The sequence below is a fragment of the Chiloscyllium plagiosum genome, unplaced genomic scaffold, assembly GCF_037043375.1.
Source record: "Chiloscyllium plagiosum isolate Xiang-an unplaced genomic scaffold, Cpla_swu_hap1 HiC_scaffold_39, whole genome shotgun sequence".
Classification (NCBI taxonomy): domain Eukaryota; kingdom Metazoa; phylum Chordata; class Chondrichthyes; order Orectolobiformes; family Hemiscylliidae; genus Chiloscyllium; species Chiloscyllium plagiosum.
In genome coordinates this window covers 9337861-9355294 of record NW_028270177.1, presented here as the reverse complement: position 1 = coordinate 9355294, position 17434 = coordinate 9337861, and the positions used below count along the sequence as shown (strand labels likewise).

The following is a 17434-nucleotide window of genomic DNA, read 5'->3' as shown; positions in this document are numbered from 1 at the left end:
GTGCAGGAGAACCTGAGCTACAAATCTTCTCACAAACTTTGAAGATGTTATGGGGGATAGATGGGAATGTGGAATATGATTGGGAGAGACAGATTGGGAATGATCTTACTGAATGGCAGAACAGGTTTTAAATGGATACTTCTGCTCGCAATTCAACTCCCTGGCCAATCCAATTCTGTTTACCTCAGCCATGAACATAGTCAAAGACTCAGCATGCACTAAGTTTTGTGAAAGAACATTCCAAATACTAATGACCCTCAGAGGAAACCTTCCTCCTCATCCCCTTATTCTTATGTTGTGCTTCAGCGTTCCAGAGTTCACCAAGAGGGTAGCATCCTCTCAACATCCACCCTCTTAGTTAATCCCTTCGGAATGGTATATGCTTTGATAAGATCACCTCTCAATCTTTGAAACACCAATAATCAGTAAACGCCCAGACTGCTCAACCTTTCCTCATATCCAGATGACATGAGTCTACTTACTGGCCCCTGCTCAGCATAACCCCCACCGCACTGACTGTGACCTCAAACCCGTTAGCTCCACCAAACAATCACTGCCACTAATCTTCCTATTAACTCCATGATTTTGTACCCTCCCCCTCCACCCCACTACCTTCCAATCTTGCACTGATTGGCTGCCTCTGGGATGTCACATCGGACGGTTGCAAACAGACTAATGGGGCGTGATTCGGCACCTGGGGATTTCCTCAGCTGTCAATCTACCAACTCCTGCAACACCACATTGGGCAGAGGGTGAACTGCCCTCCACACACGCCACAAGAGTCACAAACCCCTGAAGACAATACCTGGCCTCAACTCATCATCTCCTCAGCGTGCAGAGCAACAAGTTTGCTCATAGTTTAAAAACAAGACAGAGGTGAGGAAACATCTTTTTTTCTCAGAGGGTTGTTGGTCTTTGGGATTCTCTTCCTCAAAAGGCAGTGAATGCAGAATGTTTGAATATTTTGAAGGCAGGGAGATAGATTCTTGATGACCAAGGGGATGAAAGAAAATTGGGGATACACAGGAATGTGGAGTTGGTGTTAAAATCAGATCAGCCGTGATCTTATTGAATGGCAGAGCAGGTTTGAAGGGCTAAGGGCCTACTTTCGTTCGTATATTCAGATGTTCATTAGCCTCCGGCCATATGAGGTAAAGGAGGACCTAGTAAAATGAATCCAGCAGTGAAAGTGTCCAGCTCTTTCCAAATCCAAGGCTGGAGTGGAGTGCACATTAACAGTCACCTCCAGACCTTGCAATATGGGAGGATCAGCCAACCTGTTTGGGGAGTGAGGAAGAATGAAATGGTTTCTCTCCATGCATTTGTCGAGCAGCTTTCAGGAAACCAAACATTTACCATCTCGTGTTAAAGGAAGTTGAAAGAAAATCATCTCTTCAGTTCAGTCCACAGTAGGTGGCCACTGTTAAAACTAAAGCTTAAAGGAATGGGATTGGTTGTTGCACAGCATTGATTCCAAATACAATTCTATCATAGATTGAAAATGGTGAATGAGAACATGATTTTCTGAAGTGCTGAGGGGGTCATTGTACACACCAATTTCCAAGAACTTGTTACAAGCTCCACAACAGGTTTTATTCGACTTGAGCAAACAGAAACATGCCACATCACTCTTTTAAAAGTCCACATAATGTTACAACAGGAGGCCAGTGAAATATGCAGATTGTTGCTGCAATGAATATTATTTCTGTAAACACTTAGGCACGTTAGCAAGATTGGTCAAATGAACAGGTTGTGTTATGAGCTTCCAGGTTGTCCCAGGGATAGCTTGTGCATCTCTGGGTTTCTCACTATTAAGTATGGATTTCCAATTACATTATTCATCCCATACTCAATGCAACAAGCTGGGATTTTCAAAATAAAAATTTTAGTAAATATTTGAACATAATGAATTATATTGAAATCCTGGGTCTCCCCTTTCTTTTGCCTTCCTCTTCTGACTCATGCTCGAGTGGTCAGTCCGATTCCCTGGGTTTGGAACCTCCCTGATGTCGAAGTGCCTATACTTCACGTGTGGAGTTGGGTAATGAATGAAGGAGCGTCGCTCCGAAAGCTAGTGTGCTTCCAATTAAACCTGTTGGACTATAACCTGGTGTTGTGTGACTTTTAACTTTGTACACCCCAGTCCAACACCGGCATCTCCAAATCAGGAAGATATTTGACTGTGAGGGACACCATACTTTAATACCGCCCGCACAAATCTCCCAGAGTCCAGCAGGGCAGGAACTAACTGCTGCAGCCAACCTTTGCTGGTTAAGATCAACCTAGTTAGCACTTTTCAGGGATGATACCTGGGATCTCGGATTCAGAATGGGTTAGTTATGCCAGGGCAATAAGTCAAGTGGAATCTCCACTATCCACATTCCAACTATTTGTCTTCCTGAATACCAGACAAAACAAAATCTAATGGAGAGTCTCGGACATGATTTCCTCTCACTGCTCCACAAATCTTAATCAATCACATGAATAGAGGAAGTTTACATAAAGTCAACCTGTGCATTGCACCAGAGGGAAACCTGGTTGATTCACAACCACTACCACATCACTGGAAGTTTTCTTTGTAGAATTTGAAGCCAAAATGCTCACACTGAGCTTTGATTGTTTTAGCCAGGACAGGGGAACCACAAAAGAAAACATGGACTTTCCCTTTTCTTTCTTCAGCAATCTTTTGGAAAACCTACAAAAAGTTAAAAACACATTGTCTTCGTAATGCATTGAGATTTGTTGTCACGCTACTTACAACTATATCAAATACTGGACACTGACCCTCCAACCCCATGGCATCAGTATGGACTTCACCAGTTTTCTCATTTGCCCCCCGCCACCTTATCCCAGTACCAATCTTCCAGTTCAGCAGTGCCCTCATGACCTGTCCTACCTGTCCATCTTCCTTCCCACCTATCCACTCCACCCTCCCCTCTGACCGATCACCATTTATCCCCACCTTCATTTACCTATTGCACTCTCAGTGACCTTCCCCCCCCCCCGCCCCACCCCCCCCCTCCCATTTATCTCACCATCCCCTCGGCTCACAGCCTCATTCCTGATGAAGGGCTTTTGCCCAAAATGTTGACTCTCCTGCTCTTTGGATGCTGCCTGACCTGCTGTGCTTTTCCAGCACCACACTCTCAACTCTAATCCCCAGCAACTATAGTCCTCACTTTTGCTTCCTGGACACTGACCACCAATCCGTCACAATTCACTTGGGGAAGTGCATGGGTATCAGTTCCTATTGGTCCTAGAGTTACCACAAATTAAAAAATTTAACTGAACTACCAAAACAAAACAAATATATATCAGGTTTTGACCATTAACAAGGAATTAATTGTTTATCATAACCAATTTAATTTTCTCAACCAATGACTGAAAATTGAAAAACAGAATTAGTAATTTATGACTATACACTTAAACATCACCCATTCTAAAATACCACACACAAAAGGTACACAAATAGAAACAGGTAAGACACAAATATTACAGATGCAAAAATATAATCAGGGAAACACCGTTCTGTAACCCCAGTCCAAATTTAAAAAGGGATGAATTGCTTTCACAATGAAGTGACTATGTTATCTGCACAGCAATGATCAGGCGTTAGTTCACTGGGAAGGAGGAAGAGATGGAGGACGGGAAAAATTTCTGGCTGTAAGAGCTGCTCCTTTTTTTGAGGTATTTTAAGTGTTGGAAGTGATTTCCTCGAATTCCAGGAGCAGCAATTACTGTTTTATATGCTGTTGCATTGTTTTGGAACTTTGGGAAAAAAAAGTCAAAACAACAGCAGTTTAAAAGGGAGAAGAGCAGACAAAGGAAGCACATGGTGAGGACAGTGCAGGAGGGAGAGAGAGAGAACCTGCACAGTTACTGCCTTTGCTGTTTGAATTTGTGTATCGCTGGACATCGGAGTGCAACTGGGAAAATTAACAAACAGTGAATTTCACAACTAATCTTGGAGGAACTCTTGGGTGAAGTTCACAGCATAGAATCAGATGAGTTAATTGTTGTTTTAAGTCTGTCCAAGAGAAAGGCTGCAGTAGTGAGTATAGTGGATTCTTTCTTGATTATATGTTTTTGGAGATAAGTCTCTTGATTAAACTTAAAATATAAGCCATAGCTATTAATTTAACCTGGGGCAGTGTTTGTAGAGGAATAAGATGGTGTTATTTTCTGGATCTGTAGATTGTGAAGGAGCAAAAATGGCCTTTGCAGCGATATGTACTTCTTGTCAGATGTGGGAGTTTAAAGAGAGTTTAAGTGTTACTGCAGATTATATCTGCCATAAATGATGTTGGATGTGAATCTTGTCAGATCGAGTGGATCGGTTGGAGAGACAGATAGTAGCGATGAGGAATTTGCAACAGCAACAGTATGTGATGGATGGCAGTTATAGGAAGGGGGGAAAGTCTCAGATACAGTCACATAGATGGGTTAACTCAGGAAGGGTGAGAGAAGTCGGCACCGAGGGCAGGAGTCTTTTGTGGATATACCCATTTCAAACAGGTATGCTGCTTTGGAAAATGTAGGGGGTGATGGATTCTCAGGGGAACGTAGCACGAACAGCCAAGTTTCTGGTATTGAGACTGACTCTAATGCAATGAGGGGTACGTCGGCTTCCAAGAGATCAATTGTGTTAGGGGATTCTGTAGTCAGAGGTACAGACAGACGTTTCTATGGCCAGCAGAGAAAAAGCAGAATGGTGTGTTGTTTCCCTGGTGCCAGGATTAAGGATGTCTCAGAGAGGGCGCAGAATGTTCTCACGGGGGAGAGGGGCCAGCAAGAGGTCATTGTCCACATTGGAACCAACGACATAGGAAGGGAAAAGGTTGAGACTCTGAAGGGAGATTACAGAGAGTTAGGCAGAAATTTAAAAAGGAGGTCCTCAAGGGTAGTAATATCTGGATTACTCCCAGTGCTATGAGCGAGTGAGGGCAGGAATAGGAGGATCGAGCAGATGAATGCATGGCTGAGGAGCTGGTGTATGGGAGAAGGATTCACATTTTTGGATCATTGGAATCTCTTTTGGGGTAGAAGTGACCTGTACAAGAAGGACGGATTGCACCTAAATTGGAAGGGGACTAATATACTGGCAGGGAAATTTGCAAGAACTGCTTGGGAGGATTTAAACCAGTAAGGTGAGGGGTAGGACCCAGGGAGATAGTAAGGAAAGAGATCGATCTGAGACAGGTACAGCTGAGAACAGAAGTGAGTCAAACAGTCAGGGCAGGCAGGGACAAGGTGGGACTAATAAATTAAACTGCATTTTTTTCAATGCAAGGGGCCTAACAGGGAAGGCAGATGAACTCAGGGTATGGTTAGCAACATGGGACTGGGATATCATAGCAATTACGGAAACATGGCTCAGGGATGGGCAGGACTGGCAGCTTAATGCTAAAGGAAGTTTGGAAAGGGAGGCAAGTGAGGAGGGGGAGTGGCATTTTTGATAAGGGATAGCATTACAGCTTTGCTGAGGGAGAATATTCCCGGAAATACATCAAGGGAAGTTATTTGGGTGGAACTGAGAAATAAGAAATGATTGATCACCTTATTGGGATTGTATTATAAACCCCCCAATACTCAGAGGGAAATTGAGAAACAAACTTGTAAGGAGATCTCAGCTATCTGTAAGAAAAATGGGTAGTTATGGTAGGGGATTTTAACTTTCCAAACATCGACTGGGACTGCCATAGTGTTAAAGGTTTAGATGGAGAGGAATTTCTTAAGTGTGCACAAGACAATTTTCTGATTCAGTATGTGGATGTACCTACTAGAGAAGGTGCAAAACTTGGCCTACTCTTGGGAAATAAGACAAGGCAGGTGACTGAGATGTCAGGTGGGGGAGCACTTTGGGGCCAGTGACCATAATTCTATTTGTTTTAAAATAGTGATGGAAAAGGATAGACCAGATCTAAAAGTTGAAGTTCTAAATTGGAGAAAGGCCAATTTTGACGGTATTAGGCAAGAACTTTCGAAAGCTGATTGGAGGCAGATGTTCGCAGGTAAAGGGACAGCTGGAAAATGGGAAGCCTTCAGAAATGAGATAACAAGGATCCAGAGAAAGTATATTCCTGTCAGGGTGAAAGGAAAGGCTGGTAGGTATAGGGAATGCTGGATGATTAAAGAAATTGAGGGTTTGGTTAAGAAAAAGAAGGAAGCATATGTCAGGTATAGACAGGATAGATCGAGTGAATCCTTAGAAGAGTAAAAAGAAAGTAGGAGTATATTTAAGAGGGAAATCAGGAGGGCAAAACGGGGACATGAGATTGCTTTGGCAAATAGAATTAAGGAGAATCCAAAGGGTTTTTACAAATATATTAAAGACAAAAGGGTAACTAGGGAGAGAATAGGGCCCCTCAAAGATCAGCAAGGCGGCTTTTATGTGGAGCCACAGAAAATGGGGGAGATACTAAATGAATATTTGACATCAGTATTTACTGTGGAAAAGGATATGGAAGATATAGACGTAGGGAAATAGATGGTGATATCTTGCAAAATGTCCAGATTACAGAGGAGGAAGTGCCGGATGTCTTGAAACGGTTAAAGGTGGATAAATCCCCAGGACCTGATCAGGTGTACCCAAGAACTCTGTGGGAAGATAGAGAAGTGATTGCTGGGCCTCTTGCTGAGATATTTGTATCATCGATGGTCACAGGTGATATGACGGAAGACTGGAGGTTGGCAAACATGGTGCCACTGTTTAAGAAGGGCGGTAAAAAGACAAGCCAGGGAACTATAGGCCGGTGAGCCTGACCTCGGTGGTGGGCAAGTTGTTGGAGGGAATCCTGAGGGACAAGATGTCCATGTATTTGGAAAGGCAAGGACTGATTCGGGATAGTCAACATGGCTTTGTGCATGGGAAATCATTTCTCACAAACTTGATTGTGTTTTTTGAAGAAGTAACAAAGAAGATTGATGAGGGCAGAGCAGTAGATGTGATCTGTATGGACTTCAGTAAGGCATTCGACGAGGTTCCCCATGGGAGACTGATTAGCAAGGTTAGATCTCATGGAATACAGGGAGAACTAGCTATTTGGATACAGAACTGGCTCAAAGGTAGAAGACAGAGGGTGGTGGTGGAGGGTTGTTTTTCAGACTGGAGGCCTGTGACCAGTGGAGTGCCACAAGGATCGGTGTTGGGCCCTCTACTTTTTGTCATTTACATAAATGATTTGGATGCGAGCATAAGAAGTACAGTTAGTAAATTTGCAGATGACACCAAAATAGGAGGTGTAGAGGACAGCGAAGAAGGTTACCTCAGATTACAACAGGATCTGGACCAGTTGGGCCAATGGGCTGGGAAGTGGCAGATGGAGTTTAATTCAGAAAAATGCAAGGTGCTGCATTTTGGGAAAGCAAATCTTAGCAGGACTTATACACTTAATGGTAAGGTCCTAGGGAGTGTTGCTGAACAAAGAGACCTTGGAATGCAGGTTCATAGCTCTTTGAAAGTGGAGTCGCAGATAGATAGGATAGTGAAGAAGGCATTTGGTATGCTTTCCTTTATTGGTCAGAGTATTGAGTACAGGAGTTGGGAGGTCATATTGCGGCTGTACAGGATATTGGTTAGGCCACTGTTGGAATATTGCGTGCAATTCTGGTCTCCTTTCTATCGGAAAGATGTTGTGAAACTTGAAAGGGTTCAGAAAAGATTTACAAGAATGTTGCCAGGGTTGGAGGATCTGGTCTACAGGGAGAGGCTGAACAGGCTGGGGCTGTTTTCCCTGGAGCGTCGGAGGCTGAGGGGTGACTTTATAGACGTTTACAAAATTATGAGGGGCATAGATAGGATAAATAGGCAAAGTCTTTTCCCTGGAGTCGGGGGGTCCAGAACTAGAGGGCATAGGTTTAGGGTGAGAGGGGAAAAATATAAAAGAGACCTAAGGGGCAACTTTTTCATGCAGAGGGTGGTACATGTATGGAATGAGCTGCCAGAGTAAGTGGTGGAGGCTGGTACAATTGCAACATTTAAGAGGCATTTGAATGGGTATATGAATAGGAAGGGTTTGAAGGGATATGGGCTGGGTGCTGGCAGGTGGGACTAGATTGGGTTGGCATATCTGGTCGGCATGGACAGGTTGGACCGAAGGGTCTGTTTCCATGCTGTACGTCTCTATGACTCTATAACTCTAAGAGAGGTGGGGAGAAGGGAACAGAGAGAGCAGTGAGAATGGGTCAGGAGAGGCAGAGGTGCAGCAGAAGGAAGAGGAGAAGAAAGAAGGATCTGTTGATAGAGATTGAGATGAAGCAATGTGAGAGAAAGTTCAAGTGGAGCTTAAGCTTTGGCACATTGTCGGGTGTGACGGCTTGTTACTGAGGTGTAGACTCTATTGTGTCTAAGTCCAAGACTTCAGCTAAGAAGTGAGAATGATGCAATAAATATTCAGTTTGAATCACTTTGAACCCATTCCAGGATTTGAACACAACTCTAGCCTGACTGTGCAGTGCATTGGGAAAGGCTCAGCTCATTACAACTCTTGCTTGAAGTTAAAATTTTTGATTTCTTTGACCTAAATGGACTGAAAATCTAATTAGTTCATCCGCAGTCCCACAGGAAGTGAGTTTAGCCATCAATTGTTTCACTAGCGATGCAGGAAACCTCGAAATGTGAATTAGCAGAAATAAAGCACTCAGGCAAATGCCACAAACTCCCCTGCGGAGGGTTAATAAAGGCAAGGTTACTGCTGCTGATGTTGAGCGACTACAGGTTTTACAACATATTATTAAAATACCTCTTAATGCAACTTTTCTTGTAGTGCATTAGTGATTGTTACTGTAAAACATGTATCATTAGATTAAATTGCTGTCTCGGCTTTGATACGCATTTCACACCCACATAATTACTGTCTGAAATCGATAGTATAGAGGAGAGATAGGGAGAATAAAAATCAATGATTTACAGCTCCAACAAGAGAGCAATCAACGTGTCACTCTGTCATAATCTAAAAGCTCTTTTTACAGTTGTTATGTAATTTAAGATGCTGTGTAAAGTGTCTGTGCTATAAATTATTTTTAATGTGTCTATTCAACATTTTGCTTTTTGAATACAAAAACGCTGGTGCATACACTATATTCCACAAGTGACAATTAACAGTTTATATATTCAAATTAACATTCTCTTCTTGTCCCTTTCTTTCTTTCTACTCCTTGTTACTGTTATTTTGTAATAAAGCCAGGCATTTAATAGAGCACAGTGCTTATATACCTGAATTATTCCACTGCCTCACACTCCAAACCAGCAACATTCAGCTTTGAAAGGCAAGAGGTGACAGCACAGCAAAATGTTTTGTGATGAGTTCGAAAGCCACTTTATCCCAATTGAGGCTGAACAGTGATTCAGATGGAGCACAGGTCTGCAGGAACTGGGAAATTTAAAGCTGTCAGGGTAATTTTGATACCTGCCCCTGGGTTTAAGGCATTGCAAGTAGCAAAGATTGTTGGAGCAACCAATAAGGGTTGACAATGCTAGTCTGCACACCTTCCTCTGCTCCTTTAATACATCCCTGATATACTATTCTTTGTCCAAACTTTGATTCATTTGCCATTGTATGTTCTTATATGACTGAATTTGTATAACCTGTGTAATTTGTTTTGAAAATGTAACTTATCTTAAGTTTAGATTTTGAATTTTAGTTAATAGTATACAAGTTTTCTATGTATCTGAAGTTAACAATTAACATAAATACTTCTGTAGCAATGGCGATTTCTTCTAAAACAGTTTGTGAGAGCCTTTCAAGGGTCCTAATGGGTTCTTGTTTACTTCAGAATTTAGAATTAGCTTTATTGCCACATGTACTCACATCAACACAGAGAAAAATTTACAAGTCCCAACTAACTTTGTCAGTCTTACGTCTGTGGTCAGCAAGGTTTTAGAAAGAATTCTGAGGGATAGGATCTATGACTATTTGGAAAAGCATAGCATGATTAAATGCAGTCAGCATGACTTTGTGAGGGGCAGGACATACCTCACAAATCTTATTGAGTTCTTTGAGAAGGTGACGAGACAGGTTGATGAAGGTCGAGCAGTGGATGTGGTGTATATAGATTTCAGCAAGGCATTTGATAAGGTTCCCCATGGTTGGCTCATTCATAAAGTCAGGAGGTATGGGATACAGGGAGATGTGGCTGTCTGGATTCAGAATTGGTTGGCTGACAGAAGGCAGAGAGTGGTTGTAGATGGAAAGTATTCTGCCTGGAGGTCAGTGGTGAGTGGTGTCCTGCAGGGCTCTGTTCTTGGGCCTCTCTGCTCTTTGTAGTTTTTATAAATGACTTGGACGAGGAGATTGAGGGGTGGGTTAGTAAATTTGCCGATGACGCAAAGGTTGGAGTTGCCGTTGATAGTACCGAGGGCTATTGCAGGCTGCAGCACGTCATAGACAGGATGCAGAGCTGGGCTGAGAAATGGCAGATGGAGTTCAACCTGGATAAATGCAAAGTGATGCATTTTGGAAGGTCGAACTTGAATGCTGAATATTGGATTAAAGACAGGATTCTTGGCAGTGTGGAGGAACAGAGGGATCTTGGTGTTGAAGTGCTTAAATCCCTCGAAGTTGCCACCCAAGCGGATAAAGTTGTTAAGAAAGCATGTGGTGTTTTGGCTTTCATTAACAGAAGGATCGAGTTTAAGAGCCACAAGGTTTTGCTGCAGCCCTACAAGACCCTGGTGAGACCACACTTGGAATATTGTATCCAGTTCTGGTTACCCTATTATAGGAAAGATATGGAGGCTTTGGAGAGGATGCAAAGAAGGTTTATCAGGATGCTGCCTGGATTGGAGGGTTTGTCTTACGCAGAGAGGCTGACTAAGCTCGGACTTTTCTCTCTGGAGAGAAGTAGGAAGAGAGGTGACCTGATCGAGGTATACAAGATAATGAGAGGCATGGATAGAGTCAATAGCCAGAGACTTTTCCCCAAGGCAGGATTGACTGGCACGAAGATTCATAGTTTTAAGATATTAGGAGGAAGGTATAGAGGAGACATCAGACATAGGTTCTTTACGCAGAGAGTTGTGAATGCATGGAATGTGTTGCCAGCGGTGTTAGTGGAAGCAGAGTCATTAGGGACATAATCCTCAGCACAACATTGTGGGCCGAAGGGCCTGTTCTGTTCTGTACTTTTCTCTGTTCTATGCCATCTTAGGAGAAAAGTATCTAGGTATAGAATCTTTTAGGAGCTAGCAACGTAGACAATAGTATCTCAATGTTTCAGTTAGAAATTTCTGGATTAGGAGGTTTGTCAAGCTTAAGAGAAATAAATACCCTTAGTTTAGAGAAAGAGATTTTTCATTTTGAGTTTTGCTTTGAGTGGGGCAATTCCTTGAAGTCCTTCCATGGAGATACAGGTATAGAACAGTGCTGCTGAGAAGGGAAGAATATAGTCAAACTAGATTATCTGAGAGTAAGGAATAATTGTTAGTCCCAGGCTGGAAGTGTTAAGATAAAACTGTGAGGAGGACTTGAAGCTGTTAGGTGTATAATATGCTCCTGAAAGAAGCTCTCAGCATTTGCACTTTGAGAGTTAAAGTTGTAGCTATTTTAAACCTATCGAGATGTTAGAGAAAGAGTACTGGTCTGAGTACTGTACAAGTGTTGCTGCTGTTGGGTATTGGAGAAGGGACTTGTTTTTCTTTTCCAGAATTGGTAAAGGAAAGTTTTGGGATTATACTTGTACTGTGAGTTTAAAACTCTTCAAATTTGTGTTATAAGTAAATTTATTGATTTATTCTATGTTCATTTGTTTTGCTTAATAAACTTCCGTTTTATTGTTAAAATGAAATCTGCAACACCCAGTGCGTTTGATTCTGTGAAAGACAATCTCATTAAAACCAAAATAAGCAAAATAGGATCTATCAAAGGAGATTGGAATCTGGGATCTGACTTGTTCAGTAGCATCAGCGAGGATTGTAATACTTGGTGCTGAGATTTTTTTTTGGTGACATTCTTGTGAAGCAGTTTAATCCATTGCTGGAAATGCAAGTTGCTGGTGTTAGCCTACCTCCTGATACTGGGAACGTTCAAAGGTAGAATGACTGAGCTACTGTTTAAGTGTTACTGCTGGATCGGTATGCATTATATGCGAATATGCAGTTCTCAGATTTTAGGTGTTCTCATCAAACATTGGAACTGATTCCACTATATAAATAGGTGTAGAAATCTCATATTGACTTGAATCTGTATCCCTGTGGACTACATTGTCATTACCAATACTCAGAGTAGGCAAAGCAAAACCATCAGCCTAGGCCAATATCAACTCAAAGGATTGAAGACTGGGGCTAACTTGGTTAATTCTACTCGAGATTTATAGCTCACTATCCCTCCTTATATTTTGCAAAGATCTTCACAAATTCTCTCCCCCTTGCACTTTATAAAATTTGTTCTTGGAATACAAGTAATTTTGACAAGGTCAGCATTTAGTCTCCATTTCTAACTTCACTACAGAAAATGATGATGAACTGCCATTTGAATCATTACAGTGCACGTGTTATAGGCATCGCCGGTACTTTTATCATTTATAAGTAGCTTCCTTCACCATTTCGGAGGGCAGTTAAGAGGCAATCACATTACCATGGATCTGAAAGCCAGACACGGTGAGGAGAGCAGATTACCTCTCCTGAAAGACATCACTAATCCATATGGATTTGCCACAGTCATGATCATTGTTATTGCTGAAGTCAGTATTCAATTCCCATTTCATTAATTATTGTAATTTGAATTTCCCCAGGTGCTGGTAGTAGGATTTGACCTCTCGTCCATAGTATAATTTCAGGCGTCTGGATTCTGATCCAGTAACATTACCACTGTTACCATCACCCAAGGAACATACCACAGAATCAATAAAATGAAAAGGTGGAGGGGGGAGTATTCAAGAAGCAGAATGAGTGGGGAGGGTGAGAAAGCAAACCCCAAGATACTGTTAGACATATTTTTTTTAAGTTTAGATTCCCTACAGTATGAAAAAAGGCCCTTTGGCCCAACAAGTCCACACTGACCCTCTGCAGAGCCCTGAGGAAGGGCTCATGCCCGAAATGTCGATTCTCCTGCTCTTTGGATGCTGCCTGACCTGCTGCACTTTTCCAGCAACACATTTTCAGCTCTGATCTCCAGCATCTGCAGTCCACACTTTCTCCTCTGCAGAGTAACCCACCCACATGACGTTTACCTCTGACTACATGTGATTTAGCAAGGCCAATTCACCTAACCTGCACATCTCTGGATTGTGGGAGAAAACCACAAGGCAGACACAGGGAAAATGTGCAAACTCCACACAAACAGTCACCCAAGGCAGGAATCAAATCCAGGTCCCTGACACTGTGAGGCAGCAATGCTAACCACTGAGCCACTATGCCACCCCTCTGAAATAATCTTTTTACCAGACTATGGAAGGAAGCATAAAAACAATTAGAAGTATAAAAACAATTACAAAGTTACATTCACTAATATAGTGAGAAGGAAAAGGGAAGAAAGAAGATGGTTTGAAATCCTATAGACAAAATCTACTATTAAATGGATGCTTTAATGAACTGTTTTCTCATTTCATTACATGTCACCTTAAACAGTGCAATCTGCTGCATTTGCCATAGGAATCAGCCCATCCATCTATCCCTTGCATGTCAACAGACACAACTGATAGCCTTATAACACTGCCGTGCAGAAAAGATCTAGAAGGAGAAGTCAGAACCAACCCAGAAATTAAAGCGACCTGGAGATCAGGCAGACGGAAGGCATTTCTGCTTGGTACCAACAGTGCAATAAAAAAGACTTTATTTATAGCATGCTAGATTAGAAAAATAAAATTGCTTTCTTTTAGGTCATGGGAAATTGGGTGTCATTAGCTCAGCCAACGTTTATTGCCTTTCCTTCTTTCCCTGCAGTAGGTGATGCTGAGCTGCTTTCTTGAACGGGTCTGCAGTCCTTGGAGTGTAGGGACTCCCACAATGCTTGTTGGAAGGGAATTCCAAAAGTTTGACCTGATAACACTGAAGGAACAGTGATATAGTTGTAAATTACGCTGATGTGTGGCTCAGAGGGAAGACCGGCATGTGCTGGTGATCTGTCCCTGTAGGTCATAGAGTGGCAGGTTTGGACGGTGCTGTTGGAAGGATCTTGGTGAGTTACTGGTGTTATATTTCACATGGAAAAGCATGTAGCATCCTGAGTAGAGATCGGAAATGTCACATTGTCTGTCCTCTCCTGCTCTCGTGAACTCATTCCTTCTGTGTCACCCCACTCTTCCACTTTCTGTCACCCCATGTGCAGTTCTCCTTTCTCTGGCACCTCCTCAGGGTAGGGGCAGAAAAGCCAGTTGTGGCATCTCCTGCTGAGATCACCGAATAAATCCCCACTGAGCTATACATCTGACTGCCCGACAAAGACAGTGTCTGATTTACTTCTTTTACCCTCTGAAGATGAAAACGATTACCTTGGCCCAGTCTGGACGACCTGGCTGTGTTCTGGTTCGCAAGCCTGTAATGGAATCACGGTTCTCCTTCTTAGCCAACAGATCCAAAGCCATCTGTAAACCTAAAGCCTTCATGTCATTTTTACTGAGAGCAGAGGTCATGTACATGTGCATCTCCAAGAATCTACCTGCACATTGGGAGAAAGAAACAACAAACTTCACAATTCTGGAATTTGATCACACCATCAGTTGATCACAGTCACATCATGTTTGACAAATTATTTATGTTCGATCATGGGACATAGGCATCACTTGCTAGGTCAGCACTTATTGCCCATCCCCAATTGAAGCTAAGAGTTAACTACATTGCTGTGAGTCTGGAGTCACATGTAGGTCAGACCAGGTAAGGATGGCATATTTCTTTCCTTGAAGAACATGAGTGAACTAAATTTTTTTTTATAATCATCGACAGTAGTTACATGGTCACCATTTGGCTGGCTTTTTAACTGCTGATTCTTTTTTAAATCAAATTTCACCATCTGTTATGGTAGAATATGAACTCATGTCCCAAAACATTAGCCTGGAGATTTGGACTTTGAGTCCAATGATTTATCATTGTGCCATCACCTCCCCTGTCTTGGTATACAGGGACAATTTAAAAGTCTGCAGATAACCGAAAATTTACAAGCAGTATAAACTGGGTGGAGGGTTGTATAGATCTTCAAAAGGACATTAACAAATTGGTGGAGTGGACAGATCGATCAATAATTTGTTAGCATTCAAAATCATGTCGGCTGTGAACAGAATAGATAGGGAAAACCTGTTCCCACTTGCAAGAGGTTTGATAACCAGAGGATACGTACTTAAAGGGTTTGACAAAAGAAGCAAATGTGAGGTGAGGGGAAAAGAAAACTTTTGGAATGAACTGTCTGGAAATGGGTCCACTTAAGGCATTCAAGAGGGCATTCGATGATTAGTTCAATAGATGCTTTGCCTGAATACTCTGGTATAGTTTTCAGAGCAGTGTAGACTGGAGTTACGTTGCAGTATCGTGCAGAAACCCAGATTCAGCAGATTCCAGGAAATCCCCCCCTCCTCCCACTTGTCCTGACACCCTCCTTCCCCCACCACTGGACATGATAACCCATCTCACCCCTCACCATCTCAACACTCCACTCGTTTGCTGCTGAACATGACACAACCTCCACCTGCTAACTCTGACCGACCCTATGCATTACGTCACTTACCTGGTACACTATTTATCTTGCACATTGGTATTCTAATTACCTGGCACCCTAACTCCTGAACCAACTACCACCCTAATGTCATACTTAGCTTGTATATCTACTCTCTCACAGCAGCTGCCAAAGTCACTAGCTGTGCAACTTAATGTTTAAACCACAGAAGCTGGCGTATTGCTGCTTGATGGGACATGGTTTCACTTTGCTCGCCTCTCCTGCACTCTGAGGGAACCGTTTGATTTCAGGTTCACTGCACATTTCTGAAGGAGCCAGGATTGGAATTCCCAGCTAGAAATATGGAACTTAGTCCCAATGGAAAAAATATGTTTGGAGTGGCAATCCATTGGGTATGCATGAGTATATGAGTGAAATGGTCCTAGGCTTTTTCTTAGCACTTACATAACATAGAGAAAAACAGCCTTCACATTTTCATGTTAATACCCTTTCTACACCTGTCAGAAAAAGTTATTCAGTTTCATTTCACGCTCAGTCTGCAGCCTCATATTTGAATTAATTAGGTGAAACTTATCTGTTGCAACCACTTGTGATGCACAAGCAATGTTGTACAGATAAAAATACTCTCTCCAAACACAACTCAACTCTGGAAGGATAGAATCCATAATTATACAGCCATGTGTTTTACTGTTCAAATGATAATAATGGGAACATTTTTCATGTCCACATCTACAGTTCAGCTATATTTTACCATGCACCACTGACCTACGCATTAATGTTAAACTGAGACTCCATCTGCATTTTCTGGTGAAAGAGGCCACAGTATAAAAGTGAAGAAGAAGGAATTACTCCCCCCACACCCCCACCCCAGTGTATATTGATCCCTCAATATCACTAAGCAGATTAATTGGCCATTGTCACTTTGCGGTTTGTGGGAGTTTGTCATGCTGTTGGAGATATGTTTTCTACACAACTACAGTAATCAGACTTCACGAGTACTTCAGTAATTTTGAAGTATTCTAAGTAACCCTGAAATTGTACGAGGTGCTAGATTAATTCACATCTCTGCTTGTCAACTTACCCTGAGGCTCTTCATCAGCCTGGTCCATCTCCAGTTTAGTCAGGAGGCTAACAAACCACTCAAACGATTTCTGGTCTCTGTTGATCCAAATAAAGTCAACCTGCAATCACAAATCATCACCATTAGTCTTTATATCCTTATTAGATGGAAATCACAGTTACTGTCCCAATATTTGCCATAATCCTCCTGATCTCCACAGATTGCGCAAAGGCCCATATCAACATAAGGAAGTGGAGCTGGAGTGGATTATTCAGCCCTTCAAGCCTCCTGCGCCATTCACTGTTTCTTATTTGCCTAGCTCCAGGAAGACCATTATTCTTTTTGGAAAATGGAAATAAGTGTTGGAAGAATTCATAGGTTATTCATTATCATGAATGCTCCTTTCATGCCCAACAAATCCTTGTGAGATCTTGAACTCAAAACTGCTGGCCCAGAGATAGAGACACTACCATTGCATTGCAAGATCTCCCTCCATGGTTGACCCAACTCAACTCCAATTTTCTGGATGCTCCCCAAACCCCTTGATTCCCCGATTTGTGTCTTTAATGCATTTAATTATGGAGCTTCCAAACCCTGTAGGGGAGAGAATTTTAAAGATTCGCAACTCCCTGAGTGAAGAGATTTGTCTGAAAGTTCTGTCGAACGTGAGTTACAAATTGGACACACAAAATCTTGGATCGATCTTAGCAAATTTTGTCCTCAATATACAGCCAAAATCAGCAACATTGTGTTGAATTATTTTCTCACGTTG

At 42.2% G+C, this 17434-nt stretch overlaps 1 protein-coding gene across 1 annotated transcript in view; it reads right to left on the bottom strand.

Annotated features, from left to right (window-relative positions):
* Positions 1-1733: 1733 nt before the first annotated feature.
* nox5 (NADPH oxidase, EF-hand calcium binding domain 5) overlaps positions 1734-17434 on the bottom strand; it is a 79836-nt gene continuing 64135 nt past the window's right edge. Inside the window, exons 14-16 of the mRNA XM_087981470.1 lie at positions 16684-16783; positions 14428-14594; positions 1734-2695 (exon numbers count right to left, since the gene is read on the bottom strand). Of these exons, the coding sequence (XP_087837596.1) occupies positions 2561-2695; positions 14428-14594; positions 16684-16783 (402 nt within the window). The 3' untranslated portion in view covers positions 1734-2560. The remainder of the gene's footprint in view (positions 2696-14427; positions 14595-16683; positions 16784-17434) is intronic.